The sequence below is a fragment of the Sinohyriopsis cumingii genome, chromosome 15 (genome assembly GCF_028554795.1).
Source record: "Sinohyriopsis cumingii isolate HCF-2022 chromosome 15, ASM2855479v2, whole genome shotgun sequence".
NCBI lineage: Eukaryota > Metazoa > Mollusca > Bivalvia > Unionida > Unionidae > Sinohyriopsis > Sinohyriopsis cumingii.
The window spans coordinates 61,366,360-61,387,915 of NC_142975.1; the positions used below are offsets into that span (position 1 = coordinate 61,366,360).

Sequence of the window (21,556 nt, forward strand, 5' to 3'; positions counted from 1 at the left end):
CGTTTTTCTCCACACACTTTATGCATGGAAATTCTATAACGTTTCTTGAACCTTTAAAGCAATCCTTCACTATAGTCACACTCATTTTCTACATTAAGTTCTTTATGAAAACTGAGCCTGGTCCATTACTATCCGGCCCTACAATTTCATTCCATCATCACTCGGTCATGCTCAGTACTCTTACCATCTTTCATAGCTTTTCTAATGTTTATTCGCTCTTGCAATCAGTGTATGAATATAATTTCAGTATGCTGTCTCTGTGTTTCTTTATATCGTAACAGTTGATGAACCAATGCAATATGAGTCACACAGCTTTCGCACGGAAACACCAAACGGAAATTTAAAATGAGTAAATGTGCAATCACGACACATGTGGCTTGTACTATGCAATTCGTTTGATAGTAAGAATTTCATTTTGTCAGTAGTACATTTTCACACGCAGGTTGATCCTTTTGCAATATGGTTATTATAAGATGCTTTTAATTTCAATTTATCATACATTCTTCTAATTCGTTCTGAATATATTGTTGCAACGGCTAGATATTTGTACGAGTCAGTCGGTTTTTAAATCTGCACTACCTCATTTTCGTTTCAACTCGTGTATGTGAGGTATCCACAGCAGGTGCACCCCAGTACATCGTCTTCATCGTCTCAGGCATATGAATGGTACTCAAACTGTGAAGCAATGGTAATCCGTAATAACGCGGGTTTACCTATATATAAAATGTGACGTTACGCATCTGCTCTCCTCTGATTGGAATAGAGACCACATGCTGTGACTGATGTTGTAACGCGCCTTTGGATTGGTGGATATTTCAATCCGTTTCGATCCAGTCTTAGGCTATGTATACAAGTGCAAGTACGCGACTCTAATCCAAAGAATTAACCATTAATTCACCTATTTTCAAGGTTAAGTCACCGTGTGTACCACTGTATGATCTTCTACTCTTTTTCAAACACACATTGTTCAACCCGGAATACCTACTGACTCTCCTTCTAGAGAAGTAAAGTCTTCGGATTTTGATATGCCATAGTACGAACGAAACAAGGATGAAGAACCAGAGAAAAACATAAGTATTGTTACACTGCACATTCATTTTACACCACGTTGAATGTCAAGAAGAGGATTTCGGAGATACCCATAATTATCCGCGGCGGCCGAATATACTTAAAACTTTGTAATTAAAAGGTATCAAGATAGAGGAAACTGAGGCACTACAAAATGGAGGGAAAGGGAAATACATACTGTATCTAAAAGAAAAGTGTAAACCGCTTGTTAGCAATGAAGGAAATTGAAATAAAAGGAATAAAAGCAAAAAGAAGAGATGCTACTCCAATAATAAGAAATTACGAGCGTTAACAGACTGAAATATTGTCTCTGGGCTACCGATGGAGATTAACTAGGATGAAATTGTGCGGACGCTAGGGACACAGTTGCTCATACAAGTGTGAAGCCACGGGTTAGCAACAATCTAGTGATATCAGAAAGTTAAATCAGGTGTTAGAATTCTTACAGTATTGAAAGAGGACCGCTGAAAATCCTTCTCCTTTTTATGTAATGGGCTTCCTTGCCAAAACTTGGTTGTGGGGCTACGTGGAGCATCGCAGACGTTCTAGATGCCAGTCTTTTGGACATGTGCCAAAGGACGTTAAGAACATCCCAGAACAGGAACCATATGCCGCTAAAGATGGTAATGAACCCACCCAACAAATAATAGGAGAGGGAATAACTAACCAAGAAGACATAATGGAGGAGGATGTGAGGGAATTTGTACAAATACAAAAGGCCCCCCCCCCCCTCCAAAAAAAGAAAAAAAGAAACATATATCGGAGAGCTACAAAAGAACTGGATGCCCCTATGTCCAGCGAAATGCCTCACTCGATGAAGCCTAGGAGGAGTTAAAAACAGGAGCAATTGTGGTCGGAAATACTCCCGTGACAAGACAGGACCTGGGACTACTGCGAAAGTGATGCCAATAGCTACAACAGTGACTAAAAGACTTATGAAATCAATGCCGCCAGCATATCTGTTGGAAACGTAGAGCAAAGCATAGATGGGGATGATAAGACACAAAAAGAGTTTGAGTGGGAAAACTTGAAAGGAGGCAGCCCAGCCTCGACAGAAGTATAATTTGCTTTAACCCCTCTAAAGGACATAGGAGACAATCTTCTACTGAAAAATAAATATTACGTCCTGCAAGACGTGTCCTTGCAAATAGAGTGGGGAACCCTCAGGAGACGAGGAGGAAGACTGGGAGACTTCCACTGAAGGATAAACCCAGAATGAGAGAAAACCTTATTGGAATACAGATCTCAACTCCACCCCTGCAAAACAAGAAAGAAAAAGGAAAAACATCCTCTTCTGTAGAGTCGATACAGGAGGAGGAGGATGTTGTGGAAAGTCTTTCGATTAAATCACCCCAGACAAAAATACCCCGTCAGAAAATTTATATTCTTGGTTATAAGAAGAAGAGATAGGAAAAAGGACAAGGAAATGGACAGACGGACAAGACTTTGATGACGAAAAATGGAAATTATGCAAAGACTAATGAGGAAAAGAGAGAAGACAAAGACGAGGTTAAGATGATGAAGACGGGCATGGAATTAGAAAGAACAAAAAAGACGGACGAAAGAATAAAACAGCACAATTGAAACAGCAAATGAAGTAAACAAGGAAAAGGAGGAAATAATACAAGAAACAGAACCCCCGGTCACATAGGCAGAATAAATCGAGAGAAAAAAATGACCGAAAAACACAAAAATTGTGAGCATAAATATTAACGGCATAAACAAGTAAAAAAAATAATTAAGGTAAAGACAGAAGAATACGAGATAATTATATTACAAGAAACACATAATAGGACGGAAAAATGAGAGCCCTGATGGAGGAAGAACTTGATGCAATAACTTTAATGAATAATAACGAGAATGACATTAAAGCGACTACCAAAAAATAAAAGGGGGTTGTTGTTGTTGTTGTTGAGCGCTTTAGACCACTCGGCCACTTGGAGCCCCAAATAGAGGGGCAAACACAATGGGAAGAAATAGGAGGAGGAAACGGTTTTAAGGGAAAACTTTTATACACGAAAATAAATGGTTGACACCTTTAGAATATTTACGTTCCTTCACAATACAAAGCGAGGAATGTACATTTCGTTGAAAAACTCACAGAATATATCCAGAAATATACAATGGAAAAATTAATGGGAGCGGGACTTCAATTTGGTAGAAAATAAAATTGATAGGAAAACAAGTTTAACAGTCAAATATATATTTATTGAAACAGGAATTTAGGAAATGAATAGAAACGAACAAACTGAGTGAGGGATACAGAAGATTAAATATATTAGGAACTGAATACACTTATGAATACAGGGTCATACAAGCGACCAGATTAGATAAATTTTATATTTCGGAACTAGAATCGAAACGGACGAAAGAATGTTACATAACGAAAAATTTCAGATCACTATATGATCGTCGAAGCAACCGTTATAATAAAGCAAAAAAAAAAAAAAAAAAAAAAAAAAAAAATCGGGTCTGGGATTTTGAGGAAACTAAACAATAATATATTTAAAGATACAGCATACATTGGAATAATAAAAGAAAAGCGAATAAGCCTCATGAAAAATGAGAATCTTAACATTAGGGTGAAATGGGATAGTTTAAAGAACACAATTATGAATAACAACATATTGTAAGTTAAGGAAAGAAAAAGTAAGGAAAAAGAAAGAACTTTAAAATGTGATTAGGAGAGGAATATAGAGAAGGACAACAAAAGGAATGCACCAAGTGAAATGGACCAAAGTCATAAGGAGTAATCACAAGGAAAAATATATAAGAGCTGGGAAATACGGATCTCTGTATGAAAAAGCTGAAGGATAATATAGACGGGAAGAGATCAAAAGGGGGAGAGAAAAAATATAGAAAAAAGGGAGGGAAACACAATATATAACGGGAAGGAAAGAGTTTTACAAATGATAGAGTTATACTACGAGGAACTGTACACGTAAAGAGAGATAAAAAAAACGAGAAGATTATACAATATTTAGAAAATACGAAAGTGGAAAAAGTCACTGAAGAACAAAGAGAAGAAAGTTAGTTTTATAAGAAGGGAAGAAATTATTATTCTTATAGCAAGTTACCTAAAAGGAAATCGCAAGGATCAAATGGATTAAAGCCAGAATTTCAAATGATATTTAGAAAAAAATTATTACCAATACTAGATACACTAATTTTTTTTGCAAGGAGAAATGACGTTGTACATGACAGAAGGGACTGTAACAATCAAATATAAAGGGAAATATTACCTTAAAACTGGAGGCCGATATTCCTCCTACATGTAGACTACACGATATTAAGTGGGATGTTAGCACAAAGAATTAGGGGTAGGATGAATTTAATCATAAATAAACATCAAAGTTTTGGAGGGGGAGAGGGACGAGGCACCCTAAATAATAATTTAACCAATTTAACATCAATTGACTACTTAAATAAAAAGATACAAAGGAGCATTAGTTTTATCTAGATCAGGAGATAGCATTTGACCAATTGGAACATAACTATATAGACAAGGTTGTATAGAAATTTGGCTTCGGAAACAATTTCCGAAAGTGGACTCGTGTATGCTCAAATCTTTTCCAGAGTGTTACCTCAAAAATTTTATATCGAAAAATCGGTGAGGCAGTGATGTCCCCTGTCAATGCAATTATACGTAATAGCAATTGAAATCGTATGCTCCAAGGTAAGAGAGAAACCGGATCTAGAAGGAATCCATATACCAAACTGGAAATATGACTTAAAAATGGTGCAACATGCTGGTGACTTATATTATCAGGAAACTAGACAGGAACCACATTGTGCTTCCTCCCAACCTCATAAGGGACAAAGATGAAAGCCCTACGAATTGTCGTAGGGAAAACGTAATAATAAATAACTATAAACAAATAAAGAGAAAAGTGGAGCAAGATTTAGAGCAGGTCACTAACGCCACTAAGCATCACGAGGATAACACAGGTTGCAAAAGCCTACATATGTAGCAATATTAATTACATATTAAAAACAATATAAACCTCTAGAAAATTAGATATGCTAATAATTGATTATATCCGGAACAAAAAGCTGTATTATCTGCCGAAGGATTATCTTTTGATGACAAGATACAGGGGAGGGATAAATCCACCAAATCATAAATTCAGGAAACTAGCAAACATATTAAATAGAATCAGGAAACTGACAGAGAAACCACAGCTTGTCTGGGAAACTCTAGACAATACTGGCTTGGATTTATTTTTAAAAAAATAAACTGTATATATACAGGAATAACAGCCTGAAAAGGTTAATGGAGATACAAAGAATATGTATGTATATAAGACAGATCTTACTCAAATATCGGGAACAGAAAAAGTTGTTGGAGGAAAAATACGATTATAACATTTACAGCATAATACAGGAGAAAATGATAAAGAATATAATTATAAAAATACAATGGCGAAATAGGACGACTCAATGGAAAACGTCGGCAAGTATCTATTCTTTCAAAAGCAGAGCATTGTGTTAGATTATCTAAATGATGTCTGGCTCACGGGTGACGTAGCAATGCGCAGGCACATGATCAGAATAATGCCAAAGTGCCCTTTGTGAACAAAGAAAAATTTGACACAAGAAACATGTTATCGCGCAATGCAGAGCTAATGAACAGAAGAGAGCCGAACTAATTTACCCAATTGTGAAATTTTACATAATACAATTGACTTTATAATTAACACAATGAGGAAATGCGACCAAATCATTATCATTGGAAAAAAAAAATAGACATGTAAAGTTATAGAATATTAACTAGTTATGAAGTATGGCTATATATACTACTTGGCAAGAGAGAAACACTCAAAACATCTATGAGTTTGGCCTCTTTGTGAGATGAGCTCCACTATTTCGCTTCAGGGAGTGATACCTAAAACTTGCCAGCGGCTATTCACTCACAAGCCGTTGTCTAAATGGCGTTTGGAGTGAGTATTCTAGGAACCAAGTATATAATTTAGTATCAATTAATATAATTTCACAACTTAATGATACCCCTCTATACAAAATAAAAATTGATAATACTAACTAATAATTTAAAAATAAGTAGACAAATAGGAATACGTACTAACTTAGATCTAACACACCACAGTATGTACAATAGAGAATAACATACAGTGACAGGGATCTGCGACCCTTGAAAAACACCAGGTGAGGATACCATGGGGCTATGCCACATGGCGCTACCAAAGTGGACAGGCCTATGGGGAAGCTGTGAAATCAAGCTAGCAGAATATATGCTAAACACACATGCAGACTAGGAATACAGAAACAAAGTGCTTCGAGTTCTCCCATTATATTAAAAAGCACGCACCCGTTCAAAACAAATATAAAAGCAAGCATATATATATATATATATATATATATATATATATATATATATATATATATATATATATATATATATATTGCTTTCTCATGTTTTTAGAGTCAGATTTGACAGTAAGAAAATACACAGGGATAATACAGATGGAAAATCCATACCCTTGTAAGATCGACATAAATATAGAAACACAAAACCATATACACATGGAATACGTGTTTATTTTATATTCATTTTTTGATATATACAAAATACACTTCTCTCAAATGATAGTCAAATTCAGTTTTTTTTTTAAATGATTGTGCGAGGGAAGAGTAATTTGTAAGCTACTTCCAATTCGGTTTTTTTGGTGTTATTTTGTTTTTATAATCACAATGAAATACACAAAGTTATAGACGACTTAAGGGAATTTGAATTTGATGTATGTGTAGGAAAACCTCGCTATAGCAAGGGAGAAGAGTACCAGCATTAAACTTCTGTATGAGGCGCCTTAGCGGACAAAAGCTGGTCCAATCAGAACGCTGCCGTTGAAATTTTAATGTCATATGTCCATAATTCCAATTTCACGTGTTGTATCAAAAATATTTGTTCTTAAATTCCATTTTATAGGTCGAAATTTTAGAACGTATCTGTTAAATTAAACAGTAGTGGTAGAAAGTTTTATTTTCTAACTCGAGGTTTTAGATTGTGTCTTTTCAATTACACGGCGGTAGGTGAAATTTCAATGTCTTTAGTCGAGAATTCCTAATTTACGTATTGGTTCAAAGAGTTTATGTTGAAAGTCCCATTTCATATGATGCGTATTTAGATTTCATCTATTGAATTACACAGCACTGGTTGAAAATTCGATGTCCAATGTAGAGTTTTTAGAAAGTATCTTCTGAATTACACGCCGGTTGTTGGAATTTTAATGTCATATGTCTAGAGTTCCAATTTAACATGCTGAAGCACATTGATTGTGCTGAATGTTTCACTTCATATGCTGAGTTTTCAGATTGTATCTTTTGAATTACACAAGTTATTGGACTTTTTATTGTGCTTGTCAGAATTGGTATTTCTATGTTGTGAAATGATGTGTTGGTGTTAAAAGTAACATTACACAATGTCCACTTTAACAATTCAAAATAAGATCGAGTATTAAGATAAATCATTCGTGTATTCAATTATGAGGCGACATTACATTTCAAGCATTTATAGTTTGAAAGTTACCATTCACGGGTAGAGAATTACTATGAATGTTGTCGCTGGAGGTCACTCGCGTGAACGGACCACGTTATTTTTAAACAAGGAGGCTGCTTTGCGTTGCTGAGAAATTAAACAGATGAGATCTAAATGCTCGCCGTATAAAATGGAACTTTCATCACAAACAGTTACATACAACGTGTGAATTAGGGATTCTCGACATATGATATTGAAATTTCAACCACCGCTGTGTAATTCAAAATATACACTGTAAAACGTCTACACAGGAAATGGAGCTTTAAACCATCATTGCATAATTCAACATATAAATTCTAAAATCTAAATCTTGAAAATGGAACTTTAAGGTCATGCAATTTGTTCCAACACGTGATATTGGATTTCTCGACATACGACATCGAAATTTCAACTGCAACTTTCTCATTTGACCAGCTTTTGTCCGCTACGGCGCCTCATGCTTCTCTGTGGCGGGGAGTACGGGCCCCTGAATCTCAAACATGGGAACGTTGGGGTGCTAGCTTGTGATCCCTGATTATTACTTTCTCGTAGGAAAATGATATCCGAATTGAACATAATATTTAAATAAATGTTTGAAATGAAATTCTTTTTCATTTTTTTACGAATATACGACATCATATAAAATATTTTCGGAAACATGGGGGGGGGGGGCATCGTAATGGTTACCAGTTTATATAGCAGGGAGCTTTAAGGGGCCCACGTATAAAGGAATATATAGTATATTAGGGCATCACGTGCCATTGCAAAGAATAAGGACACATTATGAATGGAAGAATGTATGTGAAACTGCAGAGGTGTTTGAAGAGGGTATTAATGTATTGCCGATCAGTGCGGAGAAGTTTGAGAAGAACAATGAAGCGGTGTTTCATGTGTTAAACAAGTCTGGTTAACAATCCCAACGGCGCATTTCAGGGCTACCCGGATCTCAAGAAAATAGATTCTAATCGTATTTGCTAAAACAAATTATGTTTTACGCATGTATTGATATGCACGTGTTTGCATGCGTATATGTTTGGACAACCAAAGCTTAACGCACAAAAACACACACATTACTCCTTCTCTTGCGATAGTGCGTGTTGGTATATAAACACTTCCTCACCCTTCTGTGTGTGTGTGTGTGAGAGAGAGAGAGAGAGAGAGAGAGAGAGCGAGTATGTTTGTACGCTAGTGTGTGAAAGTGTGCTTGTCTATTTCATCCCAATTCTTTTACATCTTGTGTGATAGTATGTTCCGTATGGGATAAAAATTTGAACACTACATTTCCCCTAGTCCTTGTAAGCATTTTGGTTACAATAAACATTTATTCCTCTAATGCCATTCCCATGTTAAACCATTAGACAAATTTAACATACGATTTATATGGTCCCCCTAAAGCCCCCCCCCCCCGCCATACTGTTAATTATCCTCCAACCCAACCCAACCCACCATACAACTACTGGTACTTAGCAACACGATTGATGCTTAGAAATATTTTAGTATAAGCGATGCGTGTGCAAATGACTGTTTAAAGACAAGCCGTCCACATGTATGTCAATCAATTTTAATAATGGGTATCAAGTTAAGACGTTAGAACAAGGCTGCCGTCTTTGACAAAGTGACCAGCATCATACTATCGGATTCAAGAGTGAGTCCGAAATGTAATAATTCGAATACGAAGGACAAATATTGATAGAGGGCCACAGTGTAGGATAAAGAGTTCGTCTGTAGTATGGTTCCAGCGCAGTCATCACAGAAGGAACAGAAGCGACAGCAGCTAAGGTTCATGCGAAAGCCCGGTTATACACCATCTTCGGATGCAAGCTTTGTCCCCAAACCTCAGGCAGTAGGCGCATATTAGAGAAGCTGGATCCTCCACCCCAGCACCTGATAAATACATAAACTTCCTCTTTTTAAATGTGTGTTTGCTGTTTATCACTATGCAGCTTAAATCATTACTATTAACCCTTTAATTAAAAAAGTAAATAATCTGTTAGTTGTTCACCCACGCATCCATGTTTCAATTTAATATACGTCTGAAAAGCTTTAGCTCTGGGTGATAAGAGATATTTGAGTTTTCACTAATGTTAGTCAACCTGGTATTGCTATGATCTCCAAGGTGTATGTATATCCAAGGTGTGATATAACTATATAGCAAGAGAGAGAGAGAGAGAGAGAGAGAGAGATGACATAATGATCCTCCACTCTTAGCTACTCCACTCTACCGGCATCATTATTGTATAGTATGGCACTAACGTGGTCTCCTCACACATTGCACGCGCAATACGTGTACACCACACTTGATTTATTTATGAGGTTGACAAATCCCCTAAAACAAGAAAATGTAAAGCCAAAAGTGGACAGGACATCTCAGTCAGGTTATCGCACTATATTCAGTGGGGAATAAAGATAACCTTATGGATCCGGTACCCATACTCTGAAAAAGACGCCGGAATTAAGCATGGAATAGTTACAAAGACACGGGTAATTTTTTATCGGAGGTAGTTTTACTTACCGTTTTAGCCGTTTAGCTTAATATCTTGTAGAAATGTTACAGACCATGGGACATTATAGTTACTATAGTAACAAGCACCACTGGCTATGCCGAGAAGAAGATCAGATCGTCATACCTATGATGTATTACATTTAGCCTCCATCAAATACATCTTTAAGGAAGTGAACTCTTTTGGAAAACGTAAATGTTATCGTATATGTTTTTGGATTGATGCCTGTGGTGGGTTTAAGTTGTGATTAGTTTAATCTGCTTCATGTTTCTCTCGTGATATGAAAATGCGTTTTGATTGGATAAAGCGTTTTGATATAAGTATGCCGTTTCTATGTAATATATTCTTCCTAAAACGACCACTTCTGTGACATAAGTGGTTAGAGAGTCAGCCTTTGATGCGGAAGGTTGCGGGTTCGAATCCCGGCAGAGTCCTATCAAGGACGTATAAAAATGGTAATATCATCTGCCTCGCTTGACGCTCATCAATAAGAGGTTAGTGTTAGGACAATGTGACTGCGTGGGACATGATGTTACATGTCTGTGGCATAATGTCCTAGTGCTATCCATCACTATAAACTGCCACATTGCAGACATCGTAGCGTTATGACTAATTTTTTTTTTTACAGCTACCATAAAAATCCGAAGCGCGGAAACACAAACACACACTTCCAACAAGACAAAGAAACTATTTTTTTATAGTCTGAATTTTTTGCAGGGATGACATGCCTTCTTTATGCTGCAATACTATTTTTTGTATGTCCTGTAGGAAATGTGATTTAAAAAAAAGAGCAATCCTAGTTATTTTCTTGCATACCAGAAGGTAGAAGGTATTACAGATACATAGTCGGGGGGCCCCGAGTGGCCGAGTGGTCTAAACCGCACTCCGTTACGGATCACTGCCATCTCACCTCTGTCTGCGCAGGTTCGAGTCTCAGATTCAGCCAATGTGGGTATGTGAGAAAGCTTGCCAGTAGCTTCTCGTGGGTCGGTGGTTCTTTACGAGGTTTTCCCGGGTTCTTCCTCCACCATTAATACTGGCCGCCATGTATGGCCTATCGTGTGCTGAAAAATGGCGTTAAACCCAACAACAAGAGATACATTACCTTTCTGAGACTAGAGTGTCTATAGTGGTCCGCGGTCTATGACTCATCCTTGATAGTAACAATTTTTGAAAGCTGGAAACTAAGGAAGCCTGTTTTAATGAACACTGTGTGGTACGTGTTAGGTGTGTATTCTGCTTACGGTTATTTTATCCATAACTTTATCATTATCCTTGATGTCACTGTTAATATTAATACAACTTACTAAACTACAAATTAAAAAAATGTCCACGTCAACCCAGTTTGTAATAGTTTGTTTGCCATTGTTAAAATCCTCATTGCTTTTGCGTCAAGTTAGGCATTTTTGTTTAAAAACTAAATAAAAGATCATGGTGACGTAAAGACAAAATTAATAATTTCATCAAATAACTTATCTTAAATTTTTGCTTTACTAAATTCCATCGATCTATTTTCATCATTGATATGCATTCGGTTCTATCTTATAATCAGCATTCTTCTCTTTTCGCTCTTTTTTCTCTCAGACTGTCCGTATTTATCATGCGTACCCGTCGTTTTCTCTGCGCGTGTAACCATGTTTGAATAACGGAAACACTACGCGAATATGGGCTGGTGTCCTCTTAAAAGATGTAGCAAACAAATACTTTTACAGAGGTTTTAAAGAATTTTCACTCGGTTCTTTCTTCTTAAGACTGATATTTCATATTTTTAAAGCATTTGAATTTCATAATTTGCACCAGTGAATAAAATTTACAGACAGTATCTGAAACCAAAAAATAATTAAGAAATGGACTTAACAAATTTCTATCGATTCTAGCTGATCAAGACTGAAACGATTAAAGGTATTGCTTACGATAATATATACCTATGTACAAATTGGTGTGGCATCGCATATTTAGAATCTCGTGTTAGATGTGCTTCTTACCATCCCGAAAACACTGCATTCACGCCATGAAAATAGAAGGGGTACATGGTGCAACTCTTCTCCGTTAGTACTTATGCACCTATATATTTCCGGCTTTGTTTGCGTTTAGATCGATTTCTCAGAATTTGTAACTGTGTATCCCATGGATACATTGATCGTTTTCCTGTACCACATTCACTAATTTTGAAATATTCAAAGAAGATGAGCCTAAAGACTTAAAATTTGCACATTATGCAATTATTTTCAAAATTTTCAGGCAAGATGAGCGCGAAAACTTAATATTTGCACATTTTTTTGTTTTTGCAAGATTACGTTTGCAACTGTCCTCATAAAAGTGTGCATGAAAGTGTGCTTCGTCAGGTGTTTTGTGAAGGGTAAATGCTTACACTAGATATCCTAAATACATCTGCGACCAATATTTATCACATTATGTTTGAACTATCGGTTTTCTTCAACACTGCATTTTTAAACTCAAAATGTCTACAAATTCTTTTTATGTGCAGATGTAATGAGCGAGTCCCCTTAAAATATTTTCCATAGTATTGTTATTTTGATGATAACAATTAGCAGCAGGGGGGGCGAACAGACCAAAACAATTTTACCAGTAACCCCTTCCAGGAAAATATTCCTCGATAGAAGGCTTATTTCGACGAAATAAACCATTCTATTCAGACCACAGAACAAAAAAAAATATCTAAAAAAATTCGAGAAACGCTAGCGTGCGAGAAATGCTTCGACGCCAAGGAAAAACATTTTTATGTTAACCATACAATGTATCAAGTCCGATACGGTATCGTGTCCGCGGGTCGTGTAAATTTATTGTCACAAATCCGTGATGTTTTCTTTGAGCGTGACTAAAGAAATTCTTAAATTTATTTAAATCCATATCGCCACCACACCAGGTTTGATGAATATTTCTCAGCGTATGAACATCAACTCCATTAAACACAGCAAGAAGATTACAGTTATCCCTGATTACTTTTGGTATTTGTGTGTAACGTTGAGTAACATAAATGACATCGGTGTTTTTATGACGACCCCGTGAAAATATTCTTGCAGGATTTTTTTGCTTGTCCAGCATCACATCATCATACACTACTAGGTTATTTATTTCCCCGTCGAGGTCTTCCACGGACGGAGCTTCTTCAATATCAGTTATAAATTCAACAACATCCTCGCCGTCTTCACTCAGCGCTTTTGCACTCTCATTAAAATCTTTTATAACATCATAACAACGTTGATCATCCACAGACGGAGCTATCAAGTATAGTTTGTCCCATTTCATCCACTTCATTATCATGTTCAGTAGCAGTTGCGTTTTACCTGATCCTGACGGTCCTATGATGATCATTCTGATAGAATTTGGTAGCACGGAATTATGCTTAACTGGCTCCTTTCTTCGCGTCGCAGAAAAATCAGTGATCTCCATTTGTATATAAAGAATAATAATTATGGATCTATATTGTGTAAAGTGTAAGGCACGAACCCCTACAAACGACATAACAACCATTACAACAAAAAATAACAGACAAGCACTTTCTGGTAAGTGTACGCGATGTGGCACAAAAAAATTTAGATTTCAAAAAAAAAGCGAGAATTTAGCGGAGGTGACATTGCAGCCAAACTTGGAAAGCTCCCCGGAACTCCCTGGGCAAAGTATCCCGGAGAAAAACATCTCCCAGGATACAATTACTGCGGTCCAGGGACACGACTAGATATCAGACTTGATGAACAGTCTAAACCAAAACCGGGAGAGTATCCGATAAACGCTATCGACGCAGCGTGTCACATACATGATGTTGCTTATCGAAGTAAAGATCTACAAGACAGGCATATCGCGGATGTGAAATTAATTCATGCACTAAGCTCCATAAAAAATAAATCATTTAAGGAGTCACTCGCTAATTGGTTAGTAAGATCAGCGATGAAATCTAAATTAGTATTAGGCGCTGGATAATTAAATAAAAATGCAAGCGATTTATTATTCCCCAATCGGATACTGGAGAGGTAACTCAGCAATTAATAAACTCGCCAACGCGGCATCAGTAACACGCGAGGTTGCCAAAAATTGGCTATCAAAACAAGCAATATGGCAAATCTACTTACCACCACCTCGACAAATCAACTTTGCACATTTTGATGTTAGTGTGCCCAATGAAGTTCATCAGGCTGACATACTATTCCTGCCTCATGATACTGTCCGTAGAAAAATATACAAATACGCGCTAACAGTAGTTGATGTTGCCAGTAGATACAAAGAAGCAGAACCGTTAGCGACTAAAACAGCGTCCGAAGTCGCCTCTGCGTTTAAACGAATTTATCAACGAGGACCTCTAAACTGGCCACGATTATTACAAGTTGATCCTGGCAAGGAATTTCAGGGCGCGGTGTCATCACTGACAAAGCAGCATAACGTTACCATACGACGAGGACATACTGAAATTCATCGGGATCAGGCAATTGTTGAGCGATTTAATAGAACACTCGCTGAGAGATTATTCGGATACCAGTACGCGAGGGAATTCATTTACGATACGAGATCTCGTGAATGGGTTGCAAGACTGCCAAACGTGATAGCCGCACTGAATAATGAAATTACCAGAACAACAAACATGAGACCTGTAAATGCAATCACAAAAAAATATATACCCCGCGTCAGTGAACGCGGACAACAGCAACAAAATGTTTCAACGCAGCCAGGGACGCTAGCGTCCCCACTGCTGGGTAATGTCACCGTTAGGTATTTATACGAACCAGGCGAACTAGAAGGAGGAAAAAAAAGAGCAACCGATCCCACATGGAGTGTTACTACACATAAGATATCCAGCATAACCAGATCAACTGGGAGAAACGCAATCTACAGATTAGATTCAACTGCTCCTCAGCGTGGATTCACACGCGAGCAACTTCAGGTGATTCCCACGGATACACAATTACCACCTCGATCACTTAAATAACTGCAGCAACACCTCTGCGTCGGTTACACTCAAGACAGGTCAACATCACATTTTCACGTGTATGACCGCGATTACTATCTATTCTATCTACGGTAAATTGCCTTGGATTATTTTTCGAATACTGCCACAGCAATAAACAATTACAACTCGCGCAGTGATTATTCTGCTGTTGTTGTAATTGTATAATAAATGCTTCGTCAAGATCAAACTCGTTACCATTTTTTTTGTCGCTCTGTTTGTAACCGGCTAATTTCTTTCTTATTGTATCATCAGCGATTGATCTGTTGATGCTGTCGTTGATAACATCATCTAATACAATTCTTTGTAACTGAGCTATCCTTCTTACTCTTGACACGGCTAAATAAACTAAATTTGACCACTCGATGCGATCATCAACAATCCAAACTGTTGTATCTGAAATAGTTAGTCCCTGCGAACTGTGGATGGTCATAGCGTATCCTAGCGTCCACGGGGATTTGCTCATTTTCAGTGCCTGTTCGACAGCATCAACATCAACTGTGACAATATCATTCAATACTAAATTCTGTTTCTCCGGACCCGACGCAGATACGCGCGTTGGAATATCAACGTCAATATTCTGCAATCGCGTATCAGCTGGTCTATAACACAACGGCACGCCCAACATGGGAAATTTCTTCTGATGTAACTGAAATAACCGCTGCTGAAGTGTGTCCCTGACTATCTTTCTACTTGCCACAATTAAATCACCTGGTTTCCACGTTTCCCAAAAGTCGCTCAGCGAAGTCTCTGGAATTATTTCACGCATTATCTCACACTGGACTTTATTGGTTTGTAGCCTGATCAACGCCTTAAACTCTTTCAGCGTTTCATCGAGTGCTCTAACATCGTTAGTTATTTCCTCATAATAATCTACAAAAGTTTTCAGCCACGTGTGTGGAGATTCACCTGTAAATGGCGGTGGTTGACCATGATCGCCGCACATCACCACTGCGGTATTTTTCTTTAGCAACCAATCCAGAAACTGTTTTAATATATCTAACGGCACAGTGTCTATCTCATCCCAGATTATTTTCTCGGGAATATATTTCGTTCCCATTCGTTCAGGTGTCCACGTGCCGCCGCTGTATTTGAAAAAACTGTGATACGTGCACGCGTTAACATCCCGTTGTCTCATCTCCCTGGCAAGTCTGTGTGTGGGAGTCAGCACGACCAAGTCAGAACCGCGAAATAATTCAATCGCCCGAGTTGTTTTACCAGAACCACCAGGGCCGTTTAGATAAACTGTTTTGTGTCTTGTAACAGGATCGTGCACCGGCGGAGACAACGAAACCGTCGAAGACATTTCTGCGCTGCGATACTCATCCTCGATTTCAACGTCAGCTGATTCACAATATCCTTGTAACATTTCATTCTTTATTCTCCACGAGCCCCACGATGGATCATCCGATATAACATTATCCAACAGCGCTAAGTGTTTTTTACTAATATAAAATGAATCCGTTGCAACTCTCACTGCGACAACAGGGAATCTATTAATCATCGACAACAAATTTATGGATACATAAGCTAGCATCGAAGATCTCAAATGTGTGTACTGAGATGATTCTCCGTCGATATAACTAAAAACAGTCCCTAGCTTTTCCCCGTTTGACAGAAACACATCTTCGCGGTTACAGAACATGTTGTTCGTGGCTGCATCAGCGACAACAAGATCCAATTCAGTCTTGTGCATGATTAATCGACTGTGATGTTGTTTATGATCATACGCTCCACCTTGAGTGAATTTCCCTATTATTCTTCGTCCTAGATCTTTTGCTGTGCTTTCGTCATTTCTGAGTTTGTTTTTAAGTACTTCAGGAGCTTCCTTGATGATAGCGTCGATAGAAGTTTCTGGATGTTCTCGTGACCAATCTTCGATGACTTCTTCTAACGTAACCCGCGTTGGAGTTGGCAACCAAACTTCGGTTTGACGACAATAACATATAATCGCTTCGCTGACCGTCAGTGACAACAGTATTCGACTGTCAAGCATGTATCGCAATAACACTATCGGTGCCCATCGCTTCTCAACGAAATGTCTGCCAAACCAAACATAACACACAGGATGTAAATCCTTAGCGAATTTAAACGACGACACACAAGCAAATCCGGTCAGGTCAAAATCAGGCAATGGTCCGTTTACAGCAACTCTTGTCATCGAGTTTGTAACGTGTCCAAACCGTTTAAAATATTCGCTGCATTCTCCACGCCCAAGGAAACTTCCTGGATAACACGCCGTCATGTCCACGGATATCATACCGCGGTGATCATATCGAGTATTCCACAAACCGCCGTGTCCGTATTCAACACAGCTCTGTTGGATATCCCCAAGAAAACTTTTCGGAGTTGGTCTCCATGAATTTCGTTCCCGGGCTACATGTGCGGCAACACCGGGGACAGTAAAACAGTGTGTCAGTAACGTATCAATGTCCGTCGCATGATATTTTTCTGCGAGTTTTTTCATTTCGTGCTGTAACGCCATTGTTCTGTATATTTCCCCGTCGGGTCTCACAAACTGATCATATTCTCCATCTTCGCTACTTCTGAATAACCACACAGACACCGGATCGGTTTTACTTATCTGATAAATAAAATCAAACATGGAGTGCCTCGCACTCTCCCCGTTAGCGGTTCCGCTCGGCAATTCCGGATAATACTTCACAACACGGTCTCGCGGGAATATCCTAACCGAGACAGACCAGGCGTGACTGTTATGATCGATAATAGTTATTGGTGCTCCACGGGAATCATATTTACACGCATACAATGCCGTACCGGTTAACGATGAAACCGTTATAGGAAATTTTAGTAATCGCTCTAGCTCAGCAACATCATTTATTGACGCTCCTTTATCCGCTACGTGTGTCGCCCACGCTGTTATTTTAGTTTGTCTTAGCGGTGTTAGGCCGTTTCCTCGCATTGCATTTTTAAAATGTTCCATTACTCGCTCAGCTACACAATTCATCCTTGACTCTGTCAACGGCGACACCCTCATCGGGGCGAGTTTATCGACACTTGGTTTCTTTATCGGATAAATTCCATAAACGACCGCGGTCACAGGATACGCTCTGGCATAATATGGTTTATCAATCCCAACAAGTACTCCCGGGTTTGAGTCTTTGCTCAACAAAATGGTTTTTCCGCGCGGATCAAGAACAGGGTCTAGTTTGTCTCTGATAATCCACTTTCGGGTTCCCTCGTCGTCGACTCCAACAATAAATTTTATCTGCACGAAATATCTTCTATCGTCGAGATACTCAATTATATTACGCGCGATTGTATCGTTGATGGTACCATCAATGATGAAACTCAAGGAGTTTTCACGGGAAACTCTTCGATGAGCGATGCTAGCATCGTCGGGGATAATTTTATACGAAGACCACGTGTGTGCGGCACCATCACGACGAAACTCTTCTTTGGCATCCTTGATAACACCAATTACCGTTGCCAACTCTCTTCGTCGACGATCAGTGGTTAACCGGTCAAGATCGAATCGACCGCCTGCGGGTTTTATTCTGGATAGTCTTTCAAAACTCATTATTATAATTAAGACAAGTATTTAAATAGACAAATATATTATATGCACCAATGCAAGTGGATTAAACTAAATTCATCAGCGCCGTGTAGCAAACCATGCAGACACGAATACTGTGGACAACATGCTCAACAGGTCCGCGGCGGGAGTCTAGGACCGATGCCGTGTATCAGATGCGGCATTGGAGTACGAGGAAAAACGCAATTATGTTCAGCGTGTGGGGGGAAACGCTATCGAGAACTAAAACGGTATTATGATAAAAAATATCCAGCCTCGAACACTCTCTCGGAGCGTGATTACATAAATAAGTTTTCAGACAAATTATGAATTAGACAAATGATTTGCTTATAGTATAATGAATCAAGAATTCGTCCCCGAACAAGAATTTGTTCCACATCCAACTATTCCAAATTATGAGGCAAACCGAGATGGCATAGTACGACACTGCACGCGAAGACGACCAGTTGGTGGAGTTGATAATGGTGGTTATTCAAGATTTACTGCCACGTGCTCAAAGAGGTATTTATGTCATCGTTTCGTCTATGAATGTTTCTTTGGAGTGATCCCTAAGGGTTTTGTCATTGATCACATTAACGGTAACATACTTGATAACTCTATAAACAATCTTCGCGTGGTCACTCAGAGCAAGAACTGCCTACTGGGTAACACAGGGCGTTGTAAAACAGTTGCAAGAAGAGCTATTAAATCTATAAACGCAATTACAGGTGAAGAAATTGTATTCCAGTCAATAAACGCCGCCGGTAGGTATTTCGGTATTTGTCCACCTTCTGTACAGCATGTCGCAGATGGGATCCACAAAACAGCATTTTCAAAGAAGCTCAAACAGAAGATTTCATTCTGTTATATAACTCTTATCGCTGACACAAACGACGATAACTCCTCCGAGAGTGTGTAACGCTTTGCAGAGTTGTCGTTGGGTCAGAGGATTTGCTCCCCCTAAGAAAGCCACCTTGATAAAATATTTTATCGAGTTCATAACATGTAATCATTTATTTACCGTAGAATATATATTTTTTTACAAACAATATCCTCGTTTTACTGAATATATCCGACTGTTTTGCTCTTCTGTGCTTGTTATATGACCGCGCTTAAGAAAACATACAATTAAAATATTTTAAACAAGTCCCGCCCACTGCTAGAGCGAATTTCCAACTCGCAAGTAACAGTTGGGTTATATACGAAATCGCTCCCTAAGACCTTTGGGTCGATCGAAAGTCAGCAGCGCAAGCAAAACCATAAATTAAATCCGCCAATGGCGGGTGTTTTTACACCATCCAATGGTCGATTCAATGGATGGTTTTGCTCTGCTGCTGATCGTAGAAAATGACCCACCTGTGTATGTTTGTGTCGTCATAGGATAAGGTCTTAGGATAAGATTACATGTTCATTGTGCCTTTGCCTGCTATGACACTCGAATCAGAGGTTAAAGGTTGTTCTGTGTTGTATCGTCCCTCCCGAGCTTCTAGACCGTTATTTGACGATCTAGAAGTTCCTCATGGGGTGAGTGACCCCCAAAAATAAACAGATAGATGGATGCATAAAGCTCTACGTCACCTGGGTGCCCACCAATAGAAACATTCAGAAAGAGTGTTGGCCAAAAATAAACGGTAACATGAGGTGCCTAAGGGAAAAATCACAACACGAAGGTCTAATATAAGACCAAGAAAAAAAAATCCTAACAAAGGACTCATGAAAGAACCGTAGGCCGGTGAAGAGTACCCAGTAAGTGATAACCGCTCATCATCTATCTGTTTATTTTTGTTTTTGGTGATGCTAGCATCGCTCATGCAAAGCATTTCTCTGGAAGTCCAAGGGACTTCTCATGCATTTAAAAATATGAAAATATATAATAATATGAATCACGAAAACATAAATACCATACTTGTTGAAATTAAAGAATTACAACAGCGAGGTTTTAATATTTTACTAGACACTGAAACAATTATGTCAGATTTTGAATCCTTGAATGAGCTATCACAATCGGGGAAGAACAATCTCCCCGCCCGTTATAGGTTCATTAAGGGTTTGCAAGATCGCATTTACAGATCACTTGCCACGATAACTGAAAATCAGGTATCTGAATTTATTCCACTGTGCCGTGCAGTTGAGAAGATTCGTCTTGTATTGTCAAGCGAGTATGAGACTCGAAAATTAATTAGCACCAGGGTGAGACGGTTAAAAGGTTATATAAAGAATCTAGACACGGAAATGCCTTGCATTTCTGACGAAAATACTAGTATTTGTGACTACGAGGCCGACAAGGAAGTATAAACCGCATAGCGTGTGACTCACAGCACAAAGTGAAAGTAGAACCTGAGAAACGCTAGCCCCCCGCTTAAGTGTAAAGCACATTTCCACGGGTAAAAAAAAAAGTGTATTATTTTTTTTGCCCTTGGAAACTCAAGCATTTCTCTGGAAGTCCAAGGACTTCTCAAGGGCGTTTTCAGATTTTGGAAATGTTTTACATGAGAAGTCCTTAGACTTCCAGGATTAACTCGAGCGTTTCAACATCAATACAACAATGAGAATAGTTCATAATCTGTTCTCGTTGACACCAAGCTGTGATCATATGATTTTGCTGTAACTGCGTCAATTGTGACGGAGTTAACAAGAAGTCTTCGTTGCCATACACGTCAACGATTATTTTAACGGGGAAATACTGTTCTGGGGGCTGACTCTTTGAGTTTCCAAATGCGGTTTTTATTGCCGTGTGAAGAATTTGCTTATCATGAATATGAACTCGTGCGTGGATGTATTCGTGTTCCATTATACACAACTGTTTTTTTTTAATTGTGAAACGCTATGCGTTTCTAGGATTTCACCAGTAAGTTCACGGAGACAGTCTCGCCACGCAGGTCCAACAAATTTCCCCGTTGGTCGACGAGTTTGAAATTTATCGTTGACAACCACGGATTATTACACCGCAGATAGACCAC

The 21,556-nt window shown here is 38.5% G+C and overlaps 1 protein-coding gene across 1 annotated transcript in view; it reads right to left on the reverse strand.

Moving 5' to 3' along the window:
- Positions 1-9,145: 9,145 nt before the first annotated feature.
- LOC149781913 (uncharacterized) overlaps positions 9,146-21,556 on the reverse strand; it is a 56,655-nt gene continuing 44,244 nt past the window's right edge. Inside the window, exon 3 of the mRNA XM_089934801.1 lies at positions 9,146-9,484. Within this exon, the coding sequence (XP_089790927.1) occupies positions 9,375-9,484 (110 nt within the window). The 3' untranslated portion in view covers positions 9,146-9,374. The remainder of the gene's footprint in view (positions 9,485-21,556) is intronic.